The following is a 22,935-nucleotide window of genomic DNA, read 5'->3' as shown; positions in this document are numbered from 1 at the left end:
CAGAATTATTCAGGTGTATCTCCTGAACTTGGAACTACTTACTACTTTACCCTAAATTTTAATAAACTTAACCTTCAGGATAGCTCCCAAGACACTCTACATGAACTACCTCAAAAAAAATTGGCCAATTATTATAAACTTTCTTAACTTTGTTGAAGGACTTTGTCTTTCTCTACTGTAATTTTTACTTTATCTTTCTCATTGATAGCATAAAAAACTCATAAAATTTAAGACTTCATGCCTTTCTTTGAGAAATTAAGACAAATTATATTTTTAATGACCAAAATAGATTAAATCATTTGGAAGTAAATATTTAAAAACGTATAACAACACTAATATATTTGTTTTATCAATATGTTTATTCTTTTTGAAATGTTTAATTTCTGTGTCCTCAGTTAATTTAACAGGGCTTTACCAGAAGACAATTTTTTAAAGAAATAAGAATGGGTTCCCTTACAAAGTCCCTATAAGAACTGCAAGAACTTTTGTGACACTGCCCTTTGAAAGTATGATGCCTCTTGTAAATTAGCTCTCTTTTTGTTCACCCACTCACTCCGCCATCTCACCCAGAGCTTTGATCAATTACTTCATTTCCGCTAAAATTAGCAGCCTCTGGACCATTGGGAAAAGCCAATGTGCAGCATCAGCTAAGATTTCTGATTAGCATTATGTCTGATTAAAAAACAAAGTACCAAAACGAAACAAAGAAACAAAGACAAAACAAAAAATAAAATCAACCTAGGCCATCTTTTCACCTTTCTTTATTTCGTAAGGGAGAAGCATTTAACACATTTGTTTTGATAAGCAATAAGAAAGTGCTAATTAAGTTCTTGTCAATAAAAAGTCTGTCTTCTCACCATTGCTTCTAAATTTCAAACATTTAGAATATGCTAACAGAGCTTAGTAACTTTATTGTTTTATGACATAAAACATAATAATCTTAGTACACAGTGTTTAGATCAAATTACTTTTATGGCCTCTATACAGAGAGCATTGTCAATTTCTCTTGTCAAGAGAAAAATAATTCCCTGTGTTAAAAATGCAGATTATCACTAAATCCAGAGTATAACCATGTGTGAGAGGTTAAGAAGTGGATGAAATCTGTTTCTGAAGTACTGTTTCCACTACATATTTTAAGAAAGGTCCTATCCGGCAATTGTTTTTTCATTTTTTCTGTGATGAGAAAATAAATATAGAACTTTCATCCCCTAAAGACAAGGGTTCAGCATCCAACTTACCTGACAAGATTTTCATTGTCTCCAGTTCCCTTGCAAGTTGCACATTCAGTTCTTAAATCTTCAGCCTTGGGCTTCTTTTGCAACACAGACTGTCTTTGTCTTCTCTCTCTAGGAACTCTTTCCTGCCATACAAGGGATAATAAAACAAAACATAACAAAACAAAATAAGGATATGAGGGAAACAATTTTAAGCCAGAAAATTTCTCAAAGTTAAGACTGTGTAAAAGTGCTTAACTTATTCCAACCTCATGTTTTTCTTCATCAGGAACAAAGCTTCGTTTTCGTCCTCTGGTTCTCTGGAAAAAAAAACAAAAGAAAAAAAACAAAAATCCACAGTATATCTAATGTTTAATTAATGATAAAAATAAATTTCCTCTGTTAAATGTTATTGCTTAAGTTAGGCACTTGCAAAATTAGTTATTTCTAATTAACACTAGATTGGACTACTGCATTTTGTTACTATTTATGCCATAGGAAATAAAAAGTAACAAATTAAATATACTTTACAGCGCTTTACTTTTAAATAAACATGTATCTGATAGAAAAAAAGAATTCTCCAAAATTATTTTAAAGGATTTTCTCCACACTTCCTAATTGTCCATAATTATGATTTACTCAGAGCATTTAAATTTTTATAACTTATGACTTACATAGCTGAAATGCTAAACCTGGGATCATACTACACACAGTTTGCCTACATATATGCATGTGCATACATGTTTATGTAAAGAAATAATTCTTAAGCAGCCAAAAAAAGTAGAAGGAAAAGGTCTCACATATCCAAAATCCTAGTTAACATAAAACTAATTAAACTGCCATATAAAACGATATTTTTAACTAATTTAGCTAAAATTCACATCCTATATTTCAGAATACATATACCATTTGAAAGAATGCATACAAATGTTTAAAAGAACTGTAACTCATTAGTATTTGCAGCCAGTATGTGAGAAATCTCCACCAATCACAGCACAGACCAATGTTCCTTAGAGACTGGAAGAGAATGCAGGCACTGCTTCCAAAAATTACTTTGACAGCTGAGATCAAGGAACATTCCCAAGCTAGAGTAGGTACCAAATAATTCTAAACAGAATTACATTATAGTATAAATATATTAATATTTTCTTACATTACTGTAATTTCAATTCTTCATGATACCAAGTACACTGTTATTTAATACCATGGCTAACTGCTTACCATTTAATCTGTCCCTAGATAACCAAGAGTCAACTAAATTAGTCATTCAAAAAAAGTAAATTTATAAACTATGAATCTGTTTACATTTATATTGCCAATCAGTATGTTTTAATTATATCATTGAAGTAAGTAGGAAGAAAAATGAAGACTATATCCAGGAAAGGCCTTTAAATGCAGACCCTACATCTACAATTCTTACTTCCAAAGAACAATACTGAGACTTGCTCCTCAAAATATCAATCACGACCCATAAGCACTGGCATCACCTGAGTGTCTATTAGAAATGCAGAATCTCAGGCTTACTCCGACACACTGAATTAGAAGCTATCTTTTAACAAGAATCCTAAGTAGGTCAAATACACATAAGTTTAAGGACACCATTGTAGAAAGGTCCTTAACAACACTTATTCAAGTTCTAACTGAAAACTTATGGCTAGTAATTTCTATATTCATCTCCTTTCCTTCTGTGCCACTCTTGCCCTTTAATGCTTTATTTTCTGTCCCCTTACAAAATTCATTCCCAAATTGATAAGGACCATATCATATTCATTTTTCTACACCCAATTAAACAACACAATGCTTATGACATAAAGACTCAATTAACTTGTTTTAATGAAATAAATTTATAAGTGGTTAAATCAAAACTAATGAATGATGATACTATATAATACAAATTAAAAGATCTGACTGACAAGCCAGGCACCATGGCTCATGGCCATAACCTCAACACTTTGAGAGGCTAAGGTGGGACGACTGCTTGAGCTTAGAAGTTCAAGACCAGCCTGGGCAACACAGAGAGACCTTATCTCTCCTAACAATAAAAATGAAAAAATCAGCTAGGCATAGTTGTGAGTGCTTGTAGTCCCAGCTACTCAGGAGGCTGTGGTGGGAAGATAACTTGAGCCCAGGAGATCTAGGCTGCAGTGAGCCACGATTGAGTCACTGCATTCCAAGCCAGAGCAACAGGACGAGATTTTGTCTCAAAAAATAAAATAAAATAAAAATTTGACAAAAAGTTTAAATTATTTTTCCCTAATTTGGTACTCTATTATCTAATTTGCATAATGTATATTTACAAGGCTTTTTTCTTTTTTTAGACAGAATCTCCCTCTGTCGCTCAGACTGGAGTGCAGTGGCAGCAATCTCAGCTCACTGTAGCTTCCGCCTCCCGGGTTCAAGCGATTCTCATACCTCAGCCTCGCAAGTAGGTGTGCACCACCATGCCTGGCTAATCGTTCCATTTTTACTAGAGAAGGGGTTGCCATATTGGCCAGGCTGGTCTCGAACTCCTGACCTAAAGCGATCCACCTGCCTTGGCCTCCCAAAGTACTCGGATTACAGGCATGAACCACTGCACGTGGCCTACAGGGCATTTCAATAAGATGTTCCAAATTAGTAACCAATATCAAGTGGAAAATATTCAAATTACTCATTTGAGTTCTACGAACTTCTAAACAGAATGTGCAAAAGACTTCCATACATTTTCACATTTTTCTTCATCCAACTCATCTTTTAGGTAATGAACTAGCAAATGTATCATCTAGTTTTGCATTAATTTTTCAAGTATGTATTTTAATGCTGCAAGTTCATGTTTTCAATTCTTTTAAGGATGTTTATTTATCATTTTGATAATAACTTAAATCTTCAAATATCTGGTATGACTCCATCAATTGAAACTCTCTTTATACCAGATTGCAATTGGCATCATATGGTATAATGCCAATTAGTGATTCAATCACATAATGGTATAGCTCCATTTCTCTCTATACTTATAAATTTCTTCTCATATATTAGGTGTATTTGTAATTATCTAAAATAGTCACTTTAAGTACATTTATTACCAAATGGTAATCACTGATATATTCATGTAATAATTTAAAATAACGCAAGACACATAAACAATTTCCAACTACAAAAACAAACTTGTTATAAAAATATAAAACAGTATCATCTTAGAGCTCTGAAAAAGCAATCCAGAGAAATGACTTGCTGATGTCACACAGCTGGTAAGTTTCTGAGGTAAACCTTAAACTCAGTTATCTCAGCTGTCACTTCAGTGACTTTTCTTGCATGGCTAATCCAAGATTAATAATTTAATCCCAAATAGAAATGAGCAAAATTATTAAGAATGCAAATCTCTTATTGCACTTAAATACTTAAACTAAACTGTAACATTGTGATGCCCAATGAAGATTTCTTACATTTCAAATGAAGTTAGAGAATTATACCCAATAAAGAGTAAATTCAAACTGGCACTATAGTCTACCTAATTTGGTAGCTCCATACTACATACCAACTTGATTCATTACCAAAGTAATTACAGCACTCTTATTTAGCATTTATCACATTACTATTTCCAAAGAAAAAGAGAATTTGATCCAAATATAACTATACAAAATACCAAGTCCTCCAACCAAGAAAATGTTGAAAGCTATGGGGTTTTATTTCTAGTTTTAATGAAGTGGCAGCAACTATAACTATGAAAATTTATAACTGCCTAACATCACAACAGACAAGTTATCTTGAAAGTAGTGTCCTTGAATGAATCCCGAAACATTAGCAGAATTTAAAAGAGGGAGAAATGGTACAAAAAAGCAAGAAAAACGAAAACAAGTTGGGCCCATCTGACAAATTTCAGTTACCAAAGAGCTTGTCCCATCTCAGATGAATAGAAGTATATATAACTGGGTGGTCCTTTTCTGATACATTTTGAGGCTGAAACTACTTTAGCAACAATAAAACAGTAGGATGAAAATAATACGCGGAAGAAGGAAGAATTTTACTTTTCAAGTATGTGCTTTAGAATGTAACACAGATACGTTACCTGGAAATTCCACATGATTAATCAAGCAAAGGTGCAATTCCAAACTGATTCATTTTGACAGTAATTAGTTAAGCTATTAAAAGTAAATGAAAGTTTACAATGCATTCCAAATCTTGACACATTCCAATTTTTTCTGTTTTTTGTTTTTTTTTTAAGAACTTGATTTAGCTAGGGAACAATTACAACCTGAGCTGCTTAAATCACCTTGCTCGTAATCTGTCCATGATAAACTTACTTGAAAAGAGGTGATTAAAAAAATCCCTAGAAGAGATTGGCATGGTATTAGAGACAATGTATTTAAACTGAAAAGGTGTAAAATTATCTTAACTAGCAGGCAACTTTTAAATAGTTTATTCAGGCCGGGCACAGTGGCTCAGGCCTGTGATCTCAGTACTTTGGGAGGCCGAGGAGGGTGGATCACCTGAGGTAAGGAGTTTGAAACCAGCCTGGCCAACACGGCGAAATCTCATCTCTACTAAAATACAAAACTCAGCCGGACGTGGTGGTGCACGCCTGTAATCCCAGCTACCCAGGAGGCTGAGGCATGAGAATCGCTCGATCCTGGGAGGCGGAGGTTGCAGTGAACCAAGATCATGCCCCTGCACTCCAGCCTGGGCGACAGAGTGAGACTCCGCCTCAAAAAAATAAAAATAAAAATAAGTAAATAAATAGTTTATTCATCAAAAACAAATAACTAAACATTTCTCTAACTTCTCCATCATTTGGACTAAAAAACATGTAATGTATTTTAATTAATTCTTTAGAGCTGAGGTTATTTTAATTTGCAATCAAGTCAAATGCATGATTCATTTGGCAAATGAACTAAATTTAAAACTAAAAGAGTCAGTACCTTAACATCTTTGATATCATTAAACTAGGCTTCACATATTCACTTGTGACCAGGTCACTAAATTTAACACTTGTGTTTTTGTTGACAAATCAATATTTATACAAATTAATAATTAAAGTAAGTCACATATGGTTAGATGAATCATAAGAAATGCTTCCCTCTGTAACTTCTATGTAAAAATAGAACATGCTTATTCATGGGCAAAATTCCAAAATCAATGTTAATTAGGACAATTAAGTCAACCTTTGAAAACCTCTGTTAAGCTAAATAGCATTAGATTTATGCTGGGGAATAAATGCCAGTAGCTTTCTGGCAGCTATTCAAAAATGCTTCAATATAAAATTTATTCTAATATATATAAATATATAATTCCTAAGAATATAAAATTATATGTATAGTATATATGTAGCAATATATAATAAAAATATATATAATTTCTAAAAAATATAAAATTATACATATACATAATTCCTAAAAATATTTGTCTTTCAATTATGAAACTATATTGAAAACAAGTTAAAGTTCATGAAATATTCAAAGAAAATTGCCATATACAAAAGACAAATTATGAACAAGGTGTCATCTGTTTCTGTTGGCTACCAGTAAACAACCGATGGAATGGCAGTCACCAAAAGTGAGTGCTTTCCCTTTGGTCAATTGACTGCAGAGTTTCTTTTTATCTAATTTAGCTTATGTTAACAGGGTTATGAAAATATATGGGAGAATAAAAAGAAAATCATGACCAATTTGTCTTAACTACTATAAACTGAAATAACTATGGGTCTAACGATATATAATAAAATATGTATTCTACATGACAAGTAAGTGTTGCTATAAAAACCTTCTCAGAGATAATGGTATATACAAAATAAGGAAAGTCTTGAAAGCTCCACCTATTCTCATCTTTATTTCATACTCCTGGGAATAAATAAAAGTGATGGATTTCCAAGAGGCAAAAAGCAAAACAGGAGTCTCAGGGTTCTGAATAAGATTACTTAAGCTAAGGACACACACAGAGTAGATCTCTTCCAAGTAGCCAAAGTGAGTTCTAGTTCACTACAAAAACTGTTTGCCAGGGTTTCTTCTAAGAATCTATGACAGATAGAGGTTTTATAATCTGACTCGTACCTCAGAGGTCACCTTGAGTCTGATAATAGAAAATTCTGGTATGTAAAGTCCCCACAAATAACCCTTCTGTCCCAGAACTGTAATAATTCAGTTAGTATAAGAATGAGTAAAATAAATATGAACATAATGTACAGTAACCTTTAGTCACTTCAATAGAACTGAATCCAAATGCTTCAACATTTTTCCTAAACTAGCACCTAAAAAATATTTATATGAAACATATCTCATATTTTCAGATTCTCAAGACTTAAGCTTAAACATATATTAAATAGGTACTTAGTATATGCATAAAATTAGTTAAAACATAAATGTAATAAAAATAGGCTCTAGGATATTTGATTATCTCTCAAATAAAGACTGCCACTTAGAACAGGCTAGTGGCTCACATTGTTAAGTACGATGGAAAAACAATTAAATGTGTTTAAATCCCCTTCTGAAATAATGATCTAAAAGAAATAATGCATCCTGAAAAACAATATGTTTTCAGTCAAAGCTGCTAAAAAGCATTTTGACTATTTATTGCATTTATTTTGCAAAAAAGAAAATATACAAAACACAACCAGAATTTGTAAGTCAGGAAGAAAGATCTCAGAACTTCAGAAAGAGTAGATGATGCATGCATGTGTGTAAGAACAATGGAAAGACAGGTCCCAACAAGTCCTTTGGCACTTCTATAAAAGATGAAATGTCACTACATGACATAGGGTGCAAAGAAAGCAAAAAGAAAATCTGAAAGCTTTCAAGTTACATTAGAGTATCAGAATATGTCCACAAGTATAAACATCAATTTTAAAGTAACTTCAAAAGGGATATGGGTAAGCTAATTTATATTTTCTTCAAAATTAATTTCTTTGCCTAAAAGTAAGTAAAAAGTTTCCACATAGAAAATAATGCAGAGAAAATGTCTAAATAACAAAGTACTTATTAAACAGAGCTATCTTAGGCTGCCTTTACAATAATTCTATAGTTTCAATGATGCAACATGTGAAGAACAGGACCCATTCTTCTGTGGTAAACAGGGCAGTTGCTGTCTGCCAGGAGTTCAGGTCCATGAGCTTGGGGTATGTCATGACTGCCCTATGTATGTCATGAAGGTAAAATTTTCTTCAAAATCATGATAGAATAATAAGACTAACACGAAAACAAATTATACTTTGATCAATTTATGGCAGGAAAAATGAAAAACTGACAAAAATAAAAATACGATAATAACGTATTTCAAGACAGAATGTTCCCGATTGTAATACATGTGCTGAAATAAAAGTGTAAGTAGGAGGATATGGGGAGCAATAGTTTAAAAATGTTAACAACGGGAGAGAAAAATTAGTTATATATTGCAAAAAGTATTTACACAAGTTAGTAAGCTGTTGTATGCCTGGTCTCTCATAATTAACACTATTCTAAGAAACACAACTAGAACACCTCATTTTTCACCATACTACCTATTGATTAAAAAAGATAAATACAACTCTGAAACAGAAATAAGTAAAAACTTAAGGTAACAACAGGAACTCAGCATAAACGGTAAGATCAAGATCAAAATGACTGACCACTCTCTTCTGTATCTCTCATTCCTACATTCCTTGAACAGTTTAGTGATACCTCACACCAATTGTCTGGTTTTCTGAATGGATTGTTGGAAGGCAGGCAGAAAAGATGAGAGGGAAAGAGGAAAGGTAATCACCATTAGTAGTTACTTTCAACTTTTATTTAGTATAAGCGTAGCACCTAAGAAATCTGCTTAGTCAAACCCCATAAATTCTAATTCATTAATTCCAGAATGGGTCTAAAGTCTATACTAGCTCTAGGGTGGGTCCAAAGTCTACATTTCAACAAATAACCCAAGATGGTCCTAATGCAACTAATCGGTGGTCTCTGGAGCATCATTTCCAAACTTCGCACCACACAGTACTCTACGCTACCAAAAAAAAAAAAAAAAAAGTGTCTTACAAAAATGCTTTTTTGATAAAAACAAGTTAAGAAAAAGAATAGATAAAAGTAATCCTGTTTCTAAATATTAGGATTTTTTTTGGAGCTTCAACATGCATTGGAATTTCTACAAGTAAGAAAATAATCACACTGCATTTCCTGAAATTACTGGTCATGGACTCTTTTCCTGGTGTTTCACTGACCAAAATCTGTAATATGTCTAAAACTTTTAAACAAGAAAACTAGAGACAAAGAACAAGATGAAAGGAATGGAATTACATTAGCAAATTTTAAAGCTTCCTTATAATTCTAGGATAAAAATGCAGACCAGTAAAGGTGAGAAAAAAATGGAAGGATCCTTTAATATTAAAGAGTTCTCTTTTATCTCAAGTAATACTGAATTATGGGCAACAAAAATATCACTGTAATATACATAATTTCCCTCTATATGATAACTCCAAAGTTAAGGATGATAATACTAGTCACAAGGCTTTCTTGAAACAATAAACAAACTGGAAAAATAATGTTTCATAAGAGGATAATCTTTGTAGACAGACATATGTCTTCTCTAAGACATAACTCTTCTCTAAGATCTTAAGAATAACTGTAGTTACCATTTTCAAACAATTATAGAAAATATTTTAGAAATAGAAACTAGCAGGCTTATTTAACAAAGGAAAAGTCTCTCTAGTTCCCTTATAAACAAAATATATTTTTGAAGCCTAAAAAAAGAGTTATAAACAGTTGAAACTACAAATAAAAACTATTTCAAGTTGATCTACTTAGAGCACCCAAAATAAACTATTTCAATTATCTAACAGATAACAATTCTCAGATTTGCCTCATCAATTTTATATGAACCCATAACACAAAACTGATTTAAAAAATCAAGCTGAATTCTCCTAAATAAGATCTTTTAAGTGATTATAATATAGGAGGTTAATACAGATTTAAAAAAATTTTTTTGAGAAAACTGTTACTTTAAGGAAAAAATTAAAGACTCTTTAAAATGAAACAGGTAACAAAACAAATGATGACAACTAACCCTAAAAATATCTTTATATCTCCCTTGTGGAAAGAAAGATTTTTGAAAAGGCCTGCCTCGGCTCAAGCAAGGAAAGTATGCCCTAAGAATTCATAACTGTAAGCCAGCACTTAAAGGTTTGAAATTTACACTCCTGATGTAATAGAAAACATACACACCAAACTTTTATTTAAAATATTCTCAAGTTGGTAGAGGCCCCTCCAAGGTACCTGGTAAAAATGAACATAAATGATTTCCCCAGAAGAAACTCTTTAAAACCTGGCCTCAAAGAATTTGCAATGAGAAAAAGGTAAACACCCCAACAGAAAAATTGGTGAATGGCTTGCATACACATTTCCCAGAAAAGGAAATACAATTTACCAAAAATATGTAAATAGATGCTCAAAATCATTAGTACTGAGAGAAATGCAACATAAAATGTCAATATACTATTTTCCCTGCATCACACTGGAAAGCATTAAAACACTGGACAAAAGTTTGTGAAGCAACAGAAACATTATCCATTGCTGGTATGAGTGTGAACTGGTTTGGAAAACAATTGCAGTTATCTAGCAAAACTGAAGATGCAGATAGTCTGTAACTTAGCAAATCTACACCTTAATACATACACAAACTCCTTGTTACCATGCTGCAGGCGATATTTATAGGAATATTTTAAACAAAGCTGTACAGAATAGAAAAACATGAAAACAACCTAACTGCCCATCAACAAAGCAAAAGAAAAACTAGGTAATAATCTATTCTTTCCATAGAAAACTATACATTAGTGACAATAAATAAACTACAACTACATGGATCAGCATGTCTGAATCAAATCAACATAATTTTGGTCAAAATATCAAATTACCAGAGAAAAACATTTGATTCCATTCATATGAAATTCAAAACCTACAAAAACCATGTATTATTTATAAGTACATAGATTTAGAGTGTAAACCTCTTCTATAAAGAAAAAGAAGTGAATGAGAAATGTAAAGCTGAGTAAAGAGGTGGCCTCTGGGCTAGACAGATAAAGATGAGATTGTCGGGTTTACAGGAAACTTCTAAAGCTTTGGGAACGGTCTATCTTTTAAGGTGAGTGATGGATGCTCTGGTGTGTTCATTATATTATGCCTCCGACAAAATATAAACTACAAACACTCAGGTAAGCATGTGGTATATTTCATAATATAGAAAAAAAATTGTTAAGAATAACCAATAGATGTCTTTTTCTTTGACTTCTGAGTATATGTTTGCCCTGTGTCTTTCTCATCCTCTTAAATTTTGGCCTCAGAATTGTATGATGCTTATGTTAAATAGAAAATAAACTACCGTGTTTCTTATCGGAATCTTCTTGGGTTCCGGTGGCACATCCTGTGGAACAAATTTCACTGGTTCCTTAATCTGCCTCCTTGATCGTTTGGTTCCATCTGGTAGGGTTTCCATGGCCATGTCTGCTTCCATGTCACTGCTCCCTGCCTGGTCACATTCTGAGCACTGCCTACATAAAGGGGAAAAATTTAAGTCATGTATTTATTATTATCTTCTGGCTTTAGCTATAGTTTTTATAAATACAAAATCCAGGTACAAGAATAATACATAAAAATATACACAGGTAATGTGATTACAGGGTACATAATGAAAAAACATTCAGAAATAACTCCTCTAAGAGTGACTACTGTGAATATAATATTTAAGGCAATTTAATGTATCCTGTAAGTATAATAACACATTTAACAATGCTGTATGTTTAAATGAACCAACATGAGATTCAATACTGATTAAAAAGGTGGTTTCGCCAGCTGCAGTGGCTCACACGCATAATCCCAGCACTTCAGGAGACTGAGGCAGGATGATTGCTCATAACATAATGAGACACTGTCTTCACAAAAAAATAGAAAATTAGCCAGGCTTGGTGGCACACACCTATAATCGCAGCTACTCAGGAAGCTGAAGTGAAAAGGTCACTCGAGCCCAGGAGGTCGAGGCTGCAGTGAGCCATGATCGCAAAACTGCACTCCAGCCCAGGTAACATGAGCAAGACCCTGTCTTAAATAATAACAATTTACCTTTGGAAAGCATGACTTTTCTTTAAATGACATATACTGTGATACCTGAAAATCGAAGTCCTTCATGGACCCTAACACTACTCCTTGTCACAGTTATCATATCTTTTAATTGTAGTCAATGACAAGTTGTGCTGAATATACTACTTAAAGAAACTATAGAAACAGACTCCAAGAAGTGTTGGGGGAAAAAAAGGTCATGTTAGTTGGTGGCCCCTACTACTTCTAAAAGAAGAAATATACATTTATTTACCAAAGGAATTTGTTAAAGTAGCATTTATAAAGAATTTTAATATGGGTAATATTAAAAATTAATTGAAACTAAAACTTTAGACAAGTGGTATCCAACAGAACTTTTTATAATATTAGGATTATCTACATATCTGCGCTGTCTAGAACAGTGGCCACTAGCCACAGATGGTTACTGAGCACTTGAAATGTGGCAAATAACCACTGAGAAAATTTCTAATTTTAATATTAATTGATTTAAATTTAAATAGCCATATGTGGCCAGTGGCTAACATTTAGACAGCAGAAATCTAAACAACAACTGCTGGAAATCTTTATATTGTCAATCATAAAGGACCATTTCAAAAAGTTAAAACCAGTTGTTAAAAGTAAACTTTTACTCATATTTTCTTCAAATGTAAAAGTGATCAAAAGCAAATTCTCCAAAAGTTTGATAGTATTCTCTTAATAAATATGATTATAATCTGAAAATTGTATTTGATATTTAGTTTATATATGTTCACATCAGTATATTTGAATGTAGCTTATAATTCTCATAGCAAGTATTTTCAAAGATTTATGATTTGATTTCATGTTCCACCAAAATTCACATCTTTCACTAATACTGTAAACTTATTAAACTAATATTTAATTGTCAAAGTGACAGCTTTAAATTTTGAACTCCAACAAGAGTTAAATACCAAGTACCATTTGTTTTGTTAATGCAAAGATATTATTCCTTAAATACAAATTAATCCTTAACGTATTAATTTAAATATCTTAAAATTCCCAATTATTTAAGAATAGGTTAGCAAAACTTTTAGCACTAGAAATACCGATCAGTGAAGGCAAAACAAGAATGTACATAATCATGTATTACTCAGAAAACTTTTATGTATCTATTGCTACACTTCATGTAAATATAGCTAGCACATTATCCCCTAGATTGTCAGATTACCATCATTAACAAAGATACAACTAAACAAATATACTAAATTGCTCCTGCATTTGTCCCATATGAAAACATCAAGGACTGGTAAGAGAAAATACACACCTTACAGAATCTCAGAATTGAAATGATAAGTATATTCTGACTTTATTAGCAGAACTGTGAAAACCCCAGAAATGTTAGATATTGTTAGTTAACTAATAATAAATGCAACAGCCTTCAAAACAAATGACTAGAGAAATTATCAAATTATATTACAAAAAGGCACATTGTTTCACTTTTCAGCATTAAATTATAATCTTAATGCTAACTGATCATTTCTAGCAGTTGAGTGAAATGTAGTCAGTTTCTCAAACAGTTCTAATTTACATTTTTTTTTTTTTTTTTTTTTTTTGAGAGACAGTCTTGCTAAGTCACCCAGGCTGGAGTCCAGTGGCACAATCTCGGCTCACTGCAACCTCCACCTTCCCCATTCAAGCGATTCTCCTGCCTCAGCTTCCTAAGTAGCTAGGACTACATGCGTGTGCCACTATGGGCAGTTAATTTTGGATTTTTTAGTAGAGACAGGGTTTCACTATATGTTGGCCAAGCTCGTCTCAAACTCCTGACCTCAGGTGATCCGCCCTCCTCAGCCTTCCAAAGTGCTGGGATTACAGTGGCTGTGAGCCACTGCGCCAGGCTCTAATTTACTTTTAAAATATGTTGACTGTCCATTCAAATAACAGGCAAACATAATGTTATCTAAATCCCCTAGGTATAGAAGCAAGTACCTTTTCAGATAAATCATTGTTTTGTTTTTTAAAAAAACTGAAATATTTCCCCTTTGCTTCTCTTTCGGTAGCAATTACCCTTGTCAGGACATTCTTTATTCTTATGTTCATTTCCATCCCCACTATAAATAATACAGTTAGGTGACAAAGAAATTTGGCTCTCTAATTCCCAGAAAATAGAAATGTTACACCCTGAACACCACAAAACACTGAACAACTCAAAAAATCAAAACAAATGTAACTGCCAATGCAGAATATATCCATTCCTATTTCAAGACAACTGCCACGTGATTGTTGCAGTAGATAAGAGTCTACACTGAGTAGACTACAAGAGTATTATGGACATAATACTTATTAGCGATTCTTCAATAATCTATTAAACACTACAGTCTTCATCTTATAAATATCCTTTAAGATATGTAAAAGTGTTTCTGCTACATTAATTGGTACACAAGATGCTAAGAAATAATAACCTAGAATAAAGCCATGGCCTAATTCAATGAAATCAAATAATTCTTTTTTTCTTTTTTTTGAGACAGAGTCTTGCTCTGTTGCCCAGGCTGGAGTGCAGTGGCATGATCTAAGGCTCACTGTAACCTCCATCTCCCAGGTTCAAGCAATTCTCTGCCTCAGCCTCCCGAGTAGCTGGGATTACAGGCGCCTGCCACCATGCCCAGCTAATTTTTGTATTTTTAGTAGAAATGGGGTTTCACCATGTTGGCCAGGCTGGTCTTGAACTCCTGACCTCGTGATCCACCCGCCGCGCCCTCCCAAAGTGCTGAGATTTCAGGCGTGAGCCATCACGCCTGGCTGAAATCAAATAATATTTTAAGGAAAATCATGATTATCTTTCCTAAAGTCAAATACATACCTGGCTTCTTTCAATAATCCACTAAACTGCTATGATCTATTAATTTAGCTAAACTCACCTTAATTCTGTATATTTTTACTTCACACGCTGTATTAGAGAATAGAGTCCTAAAATTTATAATTCCCATGGACAATACTGAAGATAATCTTAACCTTTTAATTCATCCAAGCCAATTAAAAATTTAAAGTATAATAAAAATCCATGTCAGGAATTTATGCAACAGAATAATTTTCATGTTGAAATACCAAGAGGTTTTTCTCTTTTCCCTTCCTCCCTTCCCCTCCCTCCTTCTCCCTCCCCCTCCCTCTCCCTTCCTTTCCTTCCTCCTCCCTCCCTTCTTTCCTCCCTTCCTTCCTCTCTTTTTCCCATCCTCCCTCCCTCCCTTTTTCCCATCCTCCCTCCCTCCCTCCCTCTTCTTTCCTTCCTTCTTTCCCTCCCTCCCTCCCGCCCTCCCTCCTCTTTTTCTGTCTTTTTTTTGAGACAGAGTCTCACTCTGTCGCCCAGACTGGAGTGCACTGGTGCAATCTCTGCTCATTGTAGCCTCAGCCTCCCAGGTTTAAGCAATTCTCTACCTCAGCCTCCTGAGTAGCAGGGATTACGAGTCCCCACCACCATTCCTAGCTAATTTTTGTATTTTTAGTAGAGACAGGGTTTCATCATGTTGGTCTTGAACTCCTGACCTCAAGTGATCCACCCGCCTCAGCCTCCCAAAGTGCTGGGTTTACAGACTTGAGCCACTGCATCTGGCCTTTTCTCCAGTTTCTATACCTTCTATATGTTTCTAGCACCATGCAACTACAACCTATAATCAGAATGATGACCCAATGGGATTTCAGAATCTTAGTTACTAAAGAAAAATGTTTAATAGTGCTTAGACAAGAAAGTGTACTAATTTAAGCCAGGCACAGTGGCTCACACCTGTAATCCAGCACTTTGGGAGGCCAAGGCAGGCGGATCATGAGGTCAGGAGATCGAGACCATTCTGGCTAACACGGTGAAACCCCGTCTCTACTAAAACTACAAAAAATTAGCCGGGCGTGGTGGCACCTGCCTGTAGTCCCAGCTACTCGGGAGGCTGAGGCAGGAGAATTGCTTGAACCCAGGAGGCGGAAGTTGCAGTGAGACGCGATCGTGCCACTGCACTCCAGCCTGGGTGACAGAGCAAGACTCCATCTCAAAAAAGAAAAAAAAAAAAAGAAAGTGTACTAATTTAGAGAATTTTATTTGTGTAAGTTTAAAAAAAAAAGTGATTTTATGAATCTTTAAATGCAATATTGCAATAAATCCAGTAACATTCCATATTCCAAATAATTCATGATTTACTTTTTTCTCCTTCACAATTTATCTTTTTCAGTCATCAAGAACTCAGGATCCCACACCAGAGTTTTTTTTTCTTATGTCTAAGCTGTTGGCCATGTTTTCTCCTGTACTTAGAGGAAAGTCTTGACAGGTGCCTACATAAAACTTTAAGAGGTGGCTCAAATATCATTATTCTCAGACAAGTAATACCTCAGTCCCTCCTACTTCTGCATTATGGGTATCTCTTTGAAGGGCAGGGAACAACATTTAACTCAACTTGTAAATTTTATTATTTTTGTAGTTATAATACCTGTATAAAACTTTAATAGCAGATATATACCTGTTATTTCATATACAGTAAATGCCCCATTCTAATGCTGGAATTCCTACTAGCAGTTAATGGGAAGAAGAGGCAATAAAAAAAATGTAAATGAACAAATTATCAAGAAAAACAAAGGAAAAAACCCTCTGTAAACTATTCCTAGAAGGGTTTGTGTTTTCTTTTCATCATAAAATAAACAAAGACATATCCAAGGAATAAAAGGAATAAAAGGATACAATATTACTCAATTCTCTGTTAAATAATGTGTTTCAGAATATTCTTCAAACAATTGGAAAATGCAACACAAGTTCCAATCAGATGAGTGGAGGCAGAAATATAACATTAGTCTTCTAAAATTAAGAGATGATTAACTATTTGAACTACTCTAATAAATCAAGCCCATACCATTTGTATCCTACCAAATGTGTCTTCGAATTTAAGGCAGTGTGGAGATTGTATATTTTTAAAAACAACAACAGAAACCAAAATGACATAAACTAAAAATGAGACAAAATGCATTTTAAATACTAGAAAGAGGTACAAACAAAATAGAGCCTAGATCACACCATCACTAGCCTCTCTATTCTCTGTGGAATTCTTCACCCACCTATTAATAATATTCTTTACTAGCGGGCCGGGCGCGGTGGCTCACGCTTGTAATCCCAGCACTTTGGGAGGCCAAGGTGGGCGGATCACGAGGTCAGGAGATCGAGACCATGGTGAAACCCCGTCTCTACTAAAAATACAAAAAATTAGCTGGGCGTGGTGGCGGGCACCTGTAGTCCCAGCTACTCGGAGAGGCTGAGGCAGGAGAATGGCGTGAACCCAGGAGGCGGAGCTTGCAGTGAGCCGAGACTGCGCCACTGCACTCCAGCCTGGGTGACAGAGCAAGACTCCGTCTCAAAAAAAATAATAATAAAAAAATAAAAAATAATAGTAATATTCTTTACTAGCTTTTCACATCCCTGGCCCAACTTAAGAAGCCCCTAAGTTTCCCCCTCTCCTTCTCCTGGGCAGCAGAGCACATTTCAAGAAAAATCAAATAATCACATTTACTTATGCGCTGAACATTCTTGCTACACAGCCTCAGCAAGTCAGTTTGATTTTTCCACAGTAAGTTGTTACCAACCATCTGCTGTCTTCTCAAGAGCCCATCATCATCCCAGGTCTCTTCCCTCTCAATAGACTCTTATATCACTGAAATATCTAAGCCTGTCCAAGGTGAATTCACTCAACTTCCCTACCCTCCACCAATAATTACTTCTGTATCTGTATCCATCTTTTCTTTGATGTCACATGTCTTAACCTGCCCAGCACAGTCCACTGAACTGTGGGATGGACTGAAGAAAGCATCCAAATCTAGAACTAGTGTCTCCTTGAAAACACTGCTGGTACTGGAAGAAAAGGCTGGATAGCAAGTGCTTAAAATAGTCATTAGAGTAGAATATGATATCTGAGAAGGCAACAGATTGTATAGTAATTAATTCTAGGTACAGTTTGCTTACGGGGTATTTAGTAGTAAGGGTGTTACCACAGGCTTGCAAAACACAAAGATAGCAAAAATAAACCAGCCATTCAGAAATATTATATCAGAGGGACCTGTGGAAGTTTAAGCTGAAGACTAAGGCACAGTCATCAAGTAAGAGTCCAGTAACAGGGCCCTAGTGATCAAAGGAAATTTGATCACTAGAAACAAGGAGAAATTAAAGGACCCTTTCCCTAATGAAAGGACTAGTAAGAACAAGGTAGAGTCTAAAGCAGACGTCAGTCAGTGATATGCTAATAAATGTCTAACACTTGACCCTCTGGGGGGAAAGCCCTATTATGTAGTATTTAGTAATTTCTACAGTACAAATACTCCTAACTATGGCAATTTCAATTTCAAATTATCAACATGGCATCACAGAATGTAGGATGGGGAAAAAGGTGTGTAGTAGCAACTATCATAGGTTGAGCATCCCAAATCCAAAAATCCAAAATCTGAAGTGCTCCAAAATCCAAATATTTTTTGAGCACTGACATTACAGTCAAAGACAATGTTCATTGGAGCATTTCAGATTTCAGATTTTCAGATTTGGGATACTCGACCAGTAGGTACAATGCAAATATTCCAAAATAAAAACAAAAACAAAATCCAAATCACTTCTGGTCCCAAGCACTTTGGATAAGGGATACTCAGTCTGCGTTTATCATTTTTTTTCTACCATCCAGATGCAACAGACTTAATAGTATAGATAATAGTAAAATGTGACAAAATATTTAGAAAGTGTGAAGTTTTGAGTATTTATTATCTTTAGTATAACTTCAAATAAACTGAAAATGTTAAAAAGCAAAAAGTAAAAACTGCCTTCCACATTTGAGGTACACTAAAGAAAAAACATAATTCTCTGAATCTTGCACACTCCAAAATTAATACACTCAGTTAACTGTTAACCAAAGCTAAGTTGATCTTAGATGCCAAAGGAAATATGATCACTAGAAACAAGGAGAAATTAAAGGCTTCACTATGCTACAACATTAACTTCTACTTTTACTATGTTCTCACTCATAGGTGGGAATTGAACAATGAGAACTTACGGACACAGGAAGGGGAACATCACACTCCGGGGACTGTTGTGGGGTTGGGGGAGGGGGGAGGGACAGCATTAGGAGATATACCTAATGCTAAATGACGAGTTAATGGGTGCAGCAAACCAACACGGCACATGGATACATACGTAACAAACCTGCACGTTGTGCACATGTACCCTAAAACCTAAAGTATAATAAAAAATGAAAAAAAAAAAAAAAACCACTAACACCAATGAAAAGGCTCTAAGTTGTTTAGGCCCTTTTAGAAGTGCTCTCACTAAAACACCTCAGGCTATGTACATTATTTCTTTTCTTTTCTTTTTTTTTAAATTTCAACTTTTATTTTAGATTGGGGGTACATGCACAGGTTTGTTACATGGGTATATTGCACGATACTGAGGTTTGGAATATGAATGATCCCTATCACCCAGGTAGTGAGTATAGTACCCAACAGTTTTTCAAGCCTTGCTCCCCTCCCTCCCTCCCCATTCTAGTAGGCCCCATCTTTACATCCATGAATATCCAGTGTTTAGCTTCCACCTATAAGTGAGAACATGCAGTATTTGGTTTTCTTTTCCTGGGTTAATTCACTGAGTATAATGGCCTCCAGCTGCCTCCTTGTTGCTACAAAGAACATGATTTCCCTTTGTGTGTGTGTGTGTTTTTTTTTTTCGCTGCAGAAACTTTCACACGCTGGAAACCAGAGCTCTGCAGGCTTAGCAGTATCAGGAGGGTCCATAACTTCATTTAAAGAGAGAACTGCATATCTCTATATAAGTTCATGGCAAAACATCCTGGCTCTGGAGACTACCAAACTAGCTTTCAATTTAAAAACTCACCCAGGATGCTTATTAACATTGTTAGGATTTGAATATGCTATAGCAGTTTCTGAAGCACAGAAAAACCATAATAAATACATTCCACTCTATTTCAAAAGAACAGGCCAGTATGAATATCTCAAAACAAACTGATACAAAGAACACTATAAAAAACCAATCATGTGAAAACAGTGAAAAAATTTCAGCTTCCTAATCAAATGAACAGAGGTAGCCTTAAGTGATAAAACAATGAGGTCAAAAAATATGCCTAATGTATTTGAGGAACACACACACCTCTTGTAGAGATTACCATTTAAAAATTTGGGGTTCACTCTTTTCTGAAACTGGAACGGTAACTTGTATAAAAAGAATATTCATGTTCATTCCAAAGTTTTCCATTTCCTATATTCTCCTTCCTATGAGGAATCATTCTATTAAAATCTGAACATCTGTCCCTTTCTTGGAGTAAAACTAAGAAAAGGATAAAACTCATTATAGATACTATAACCTTTATCAAATGTCTGTACTGATTCGACATGCCTAAGTTAACTTATTTTTTATTAATAAAAAAATTCAGAAATGTTTATCAAATGTTTCTAGATTTCAAAGAATGGTTGAATTTAAATGACTAGCACAAATACCAAATACCAGAAGTAAAGCCTTTGACACTAATCCAAAAATAAAATATTAAATTGCAAGTAAAAGCATAGTATGATGGCAAATTTTAGATAAATTCAATTTCAAAATAACAATAAAGCATTTGAGAAATTCTTAACAATAAAACAAGAGAATTACAAGCAATGGACAGAATTCATGCCTTAAAGAAACTATTGCTAAGATAATAGCCACAATTAATGAAAAATTCATTTCTCAAAAAAGTTGTTATAGATTTAGTCACATAATGCTATAATAAATACTGATGACAGTCAATTTTAAAATGTGCCAAATACTTTATTATGAACAAATATAATATTTCATCTTATACTGCTGAAACTGAGAGTAAATCAATTCAAACATCTAAATCTCCTCTATTTTACTCACCAATAACTGTTTTTGGTCTTTCTTGGCATCCTTGTAAGAGGAGGATCCAGACATCCAAGATGGTAATGTAGTTTACAGGTATCACACAATAAAAGAAGATGCTGATCATGGTTCTTCTTACAAATCCCACAACTTTTAATAAAGGCAGCAAGTAAAGATTTCAATAATAATTATCATAGTGAAACGCAGTTTACTTATAGCATATTTTTTAAATTATAAAATTTCATCTTGATTTAACTTAATATTTCTTCTGTTGAGATAGACAATTTCTTTCATTAACACATCTTTTTACAATGTCAGTAACTGTTAGTTCTAAATACTTTTGAGAATGTTAAAAATAGCTTGGATCTGGTATAAATTTAAATATTACTAGTGTCAAACCTTCTAAAGAATTACATATATAAGGTATTTATCCTCAACATCATATCCATTTTAATTTAAATTATTACTTAAAACCCATTTCACATTAGTTCATTTTTTTCTCTAGACACATAAATTATAGAACAAAGTAATTTTCCAATTTTCTAAAACTATAAAAAAATTACTTCACAAACAGAATGTAGTTTATTTCCTACCATTAGTTGTAAACCTTTCAAAGAGTCTTCAACATGTAGATATACTACAAGTATACGTGAGTCTCTTTTCAATATTGGATTTTGAGTTTTAAAAATACACTAATTAAATTCAAAAGTAAAAAAATTAAAAACGCACACATCAATTGATATTTATTGCAAAGATTGTGGAATTTTGTGATTGTTACTATTATTTTAGGATTTTTTGGTTTCTCAGAAATCTAACTTCTCTTATGCAAAAAGGCAATTTAACTACACCTGCGTACACAAGTACTATCACCTGAAAATCTAAAGTATATTTATATTTGGAATGTACAGAAAGCAATGATGGTTAGGTTTTTTTTTTTAAATACTCCTAGAAAATAGTCACACACACACACACACACAAAGCCAAAATAAATAAATAAATAACCAGTACCTGGTCTCAGCAAAAAAAAAAAAATCACTTAAAATATATTCTGAAACAAAAACGAATTGTAGTCATAAAAGTCAGAAGCATAGTGATATTGCCTGATGGTTCCAAATGAACCAACCGTGTTTGAAAAAGCTGGCCTGAGAATGTGCTAACACATTGTACACTAAGACAATGTGGGCTTTTCCCACACTTTGAAGAAGTTATTTGCTATTACTTGTAGAGGGAGCTCCAACAAAAAAATAGAAGGTAGTTATGGAGATTGATATTGTTGTTATTGCTACTATTTCTGAGAAAGAAATTTTGAGAAGAATATTTATGTATTTACACATGCATAACATATATGTATGCATATACATAAATATACACACACATACATACACACACACACACACACACACACACACACATAAAAACACACCAGCATCTTCTAAACTTCTCTCACTTAATATAAATTATTTGGGAAAAAGTGAGATCATAACCTATTTATTTATGGAAAGAAGTCTTGACTACAATAAAATTACTATAATGGTGAACACTCAAAATATTGAGCAAAGAAAGTAAAAAACAAAAATACTTACACAAACAACGTGATTGCAACTGAGCATCAAGAGAAAAAAGCGTAGAAACTCAAAATTAAAACTTACCTTCATTATCCACTATCTACAAAGGCAATAGATTCATTCTATGTATATATATGATACCCATCACTATCTAAAAAACAAACTCTACAATTCATTCAAGTAAAATAAAATATAAATGCCCATCGGTTATATTGTTTTAATTATTTAAGACAATAATCATAATGTTATCTAAAGGAATTTTC

General features: G+C 33.8%; 1 protein-coding gene across 2 annotated transcripts in view; it reads right to left on the bottom strand.

The window, feature by feature from the left end:
- The window catches only part of PHF14 (PHD finger protein 14), a 202,399-nt gene that overhangs the window by 109,569 nt on the left and 69,895 nt on the right, over window positions 1-22,935 (bottom strand). For both annotated transcript variants that reach the window (XM_012510400.2, XM_003252564.4), the window contains exons 13-16: window positions 21,126-21,257; window positions 11,523-11,691; window positions 1,484-1,534; window positions 1,239-1,360 (exon numbers count right to left, since the gene is read on the bottom strand). In XM_012510400.2, coding sequence (XP_012365854.1) covers window positions 1,239-1,360; window positions 1,484-1,534; window positions 11,523-11,691; window positions 21,126-21,257 — 474 coding nt within the window. The remainder of the gene's footprint in view (window positions 1-1,238; window positions 1,361-1,483; window positions 1,535-11,522; window positions 11,692-21,125; window positions 21,258-22,935) is intronic.

Source organism: Nomascus leucogenys, chromosome 11 (assembly GCF_006542625.1).
Source record: "Nomascus leucogenys isolate Asia chromosome 11, Asia_NLE_v1, whole genome shotgun sequence".
Taxonomy (NCBI): domain Eukaryota; kingdom Metazoa; phylum Chordata; class Mammalia; order Primates; family Hylobatidae; genus Nomascus; species Nomascus leucogenys.
The sequence above is the reverse complement of the archived record's forward strand: the minus strand, read 5'-3'. Positions and strand labels throughout refer to the sequence as shown.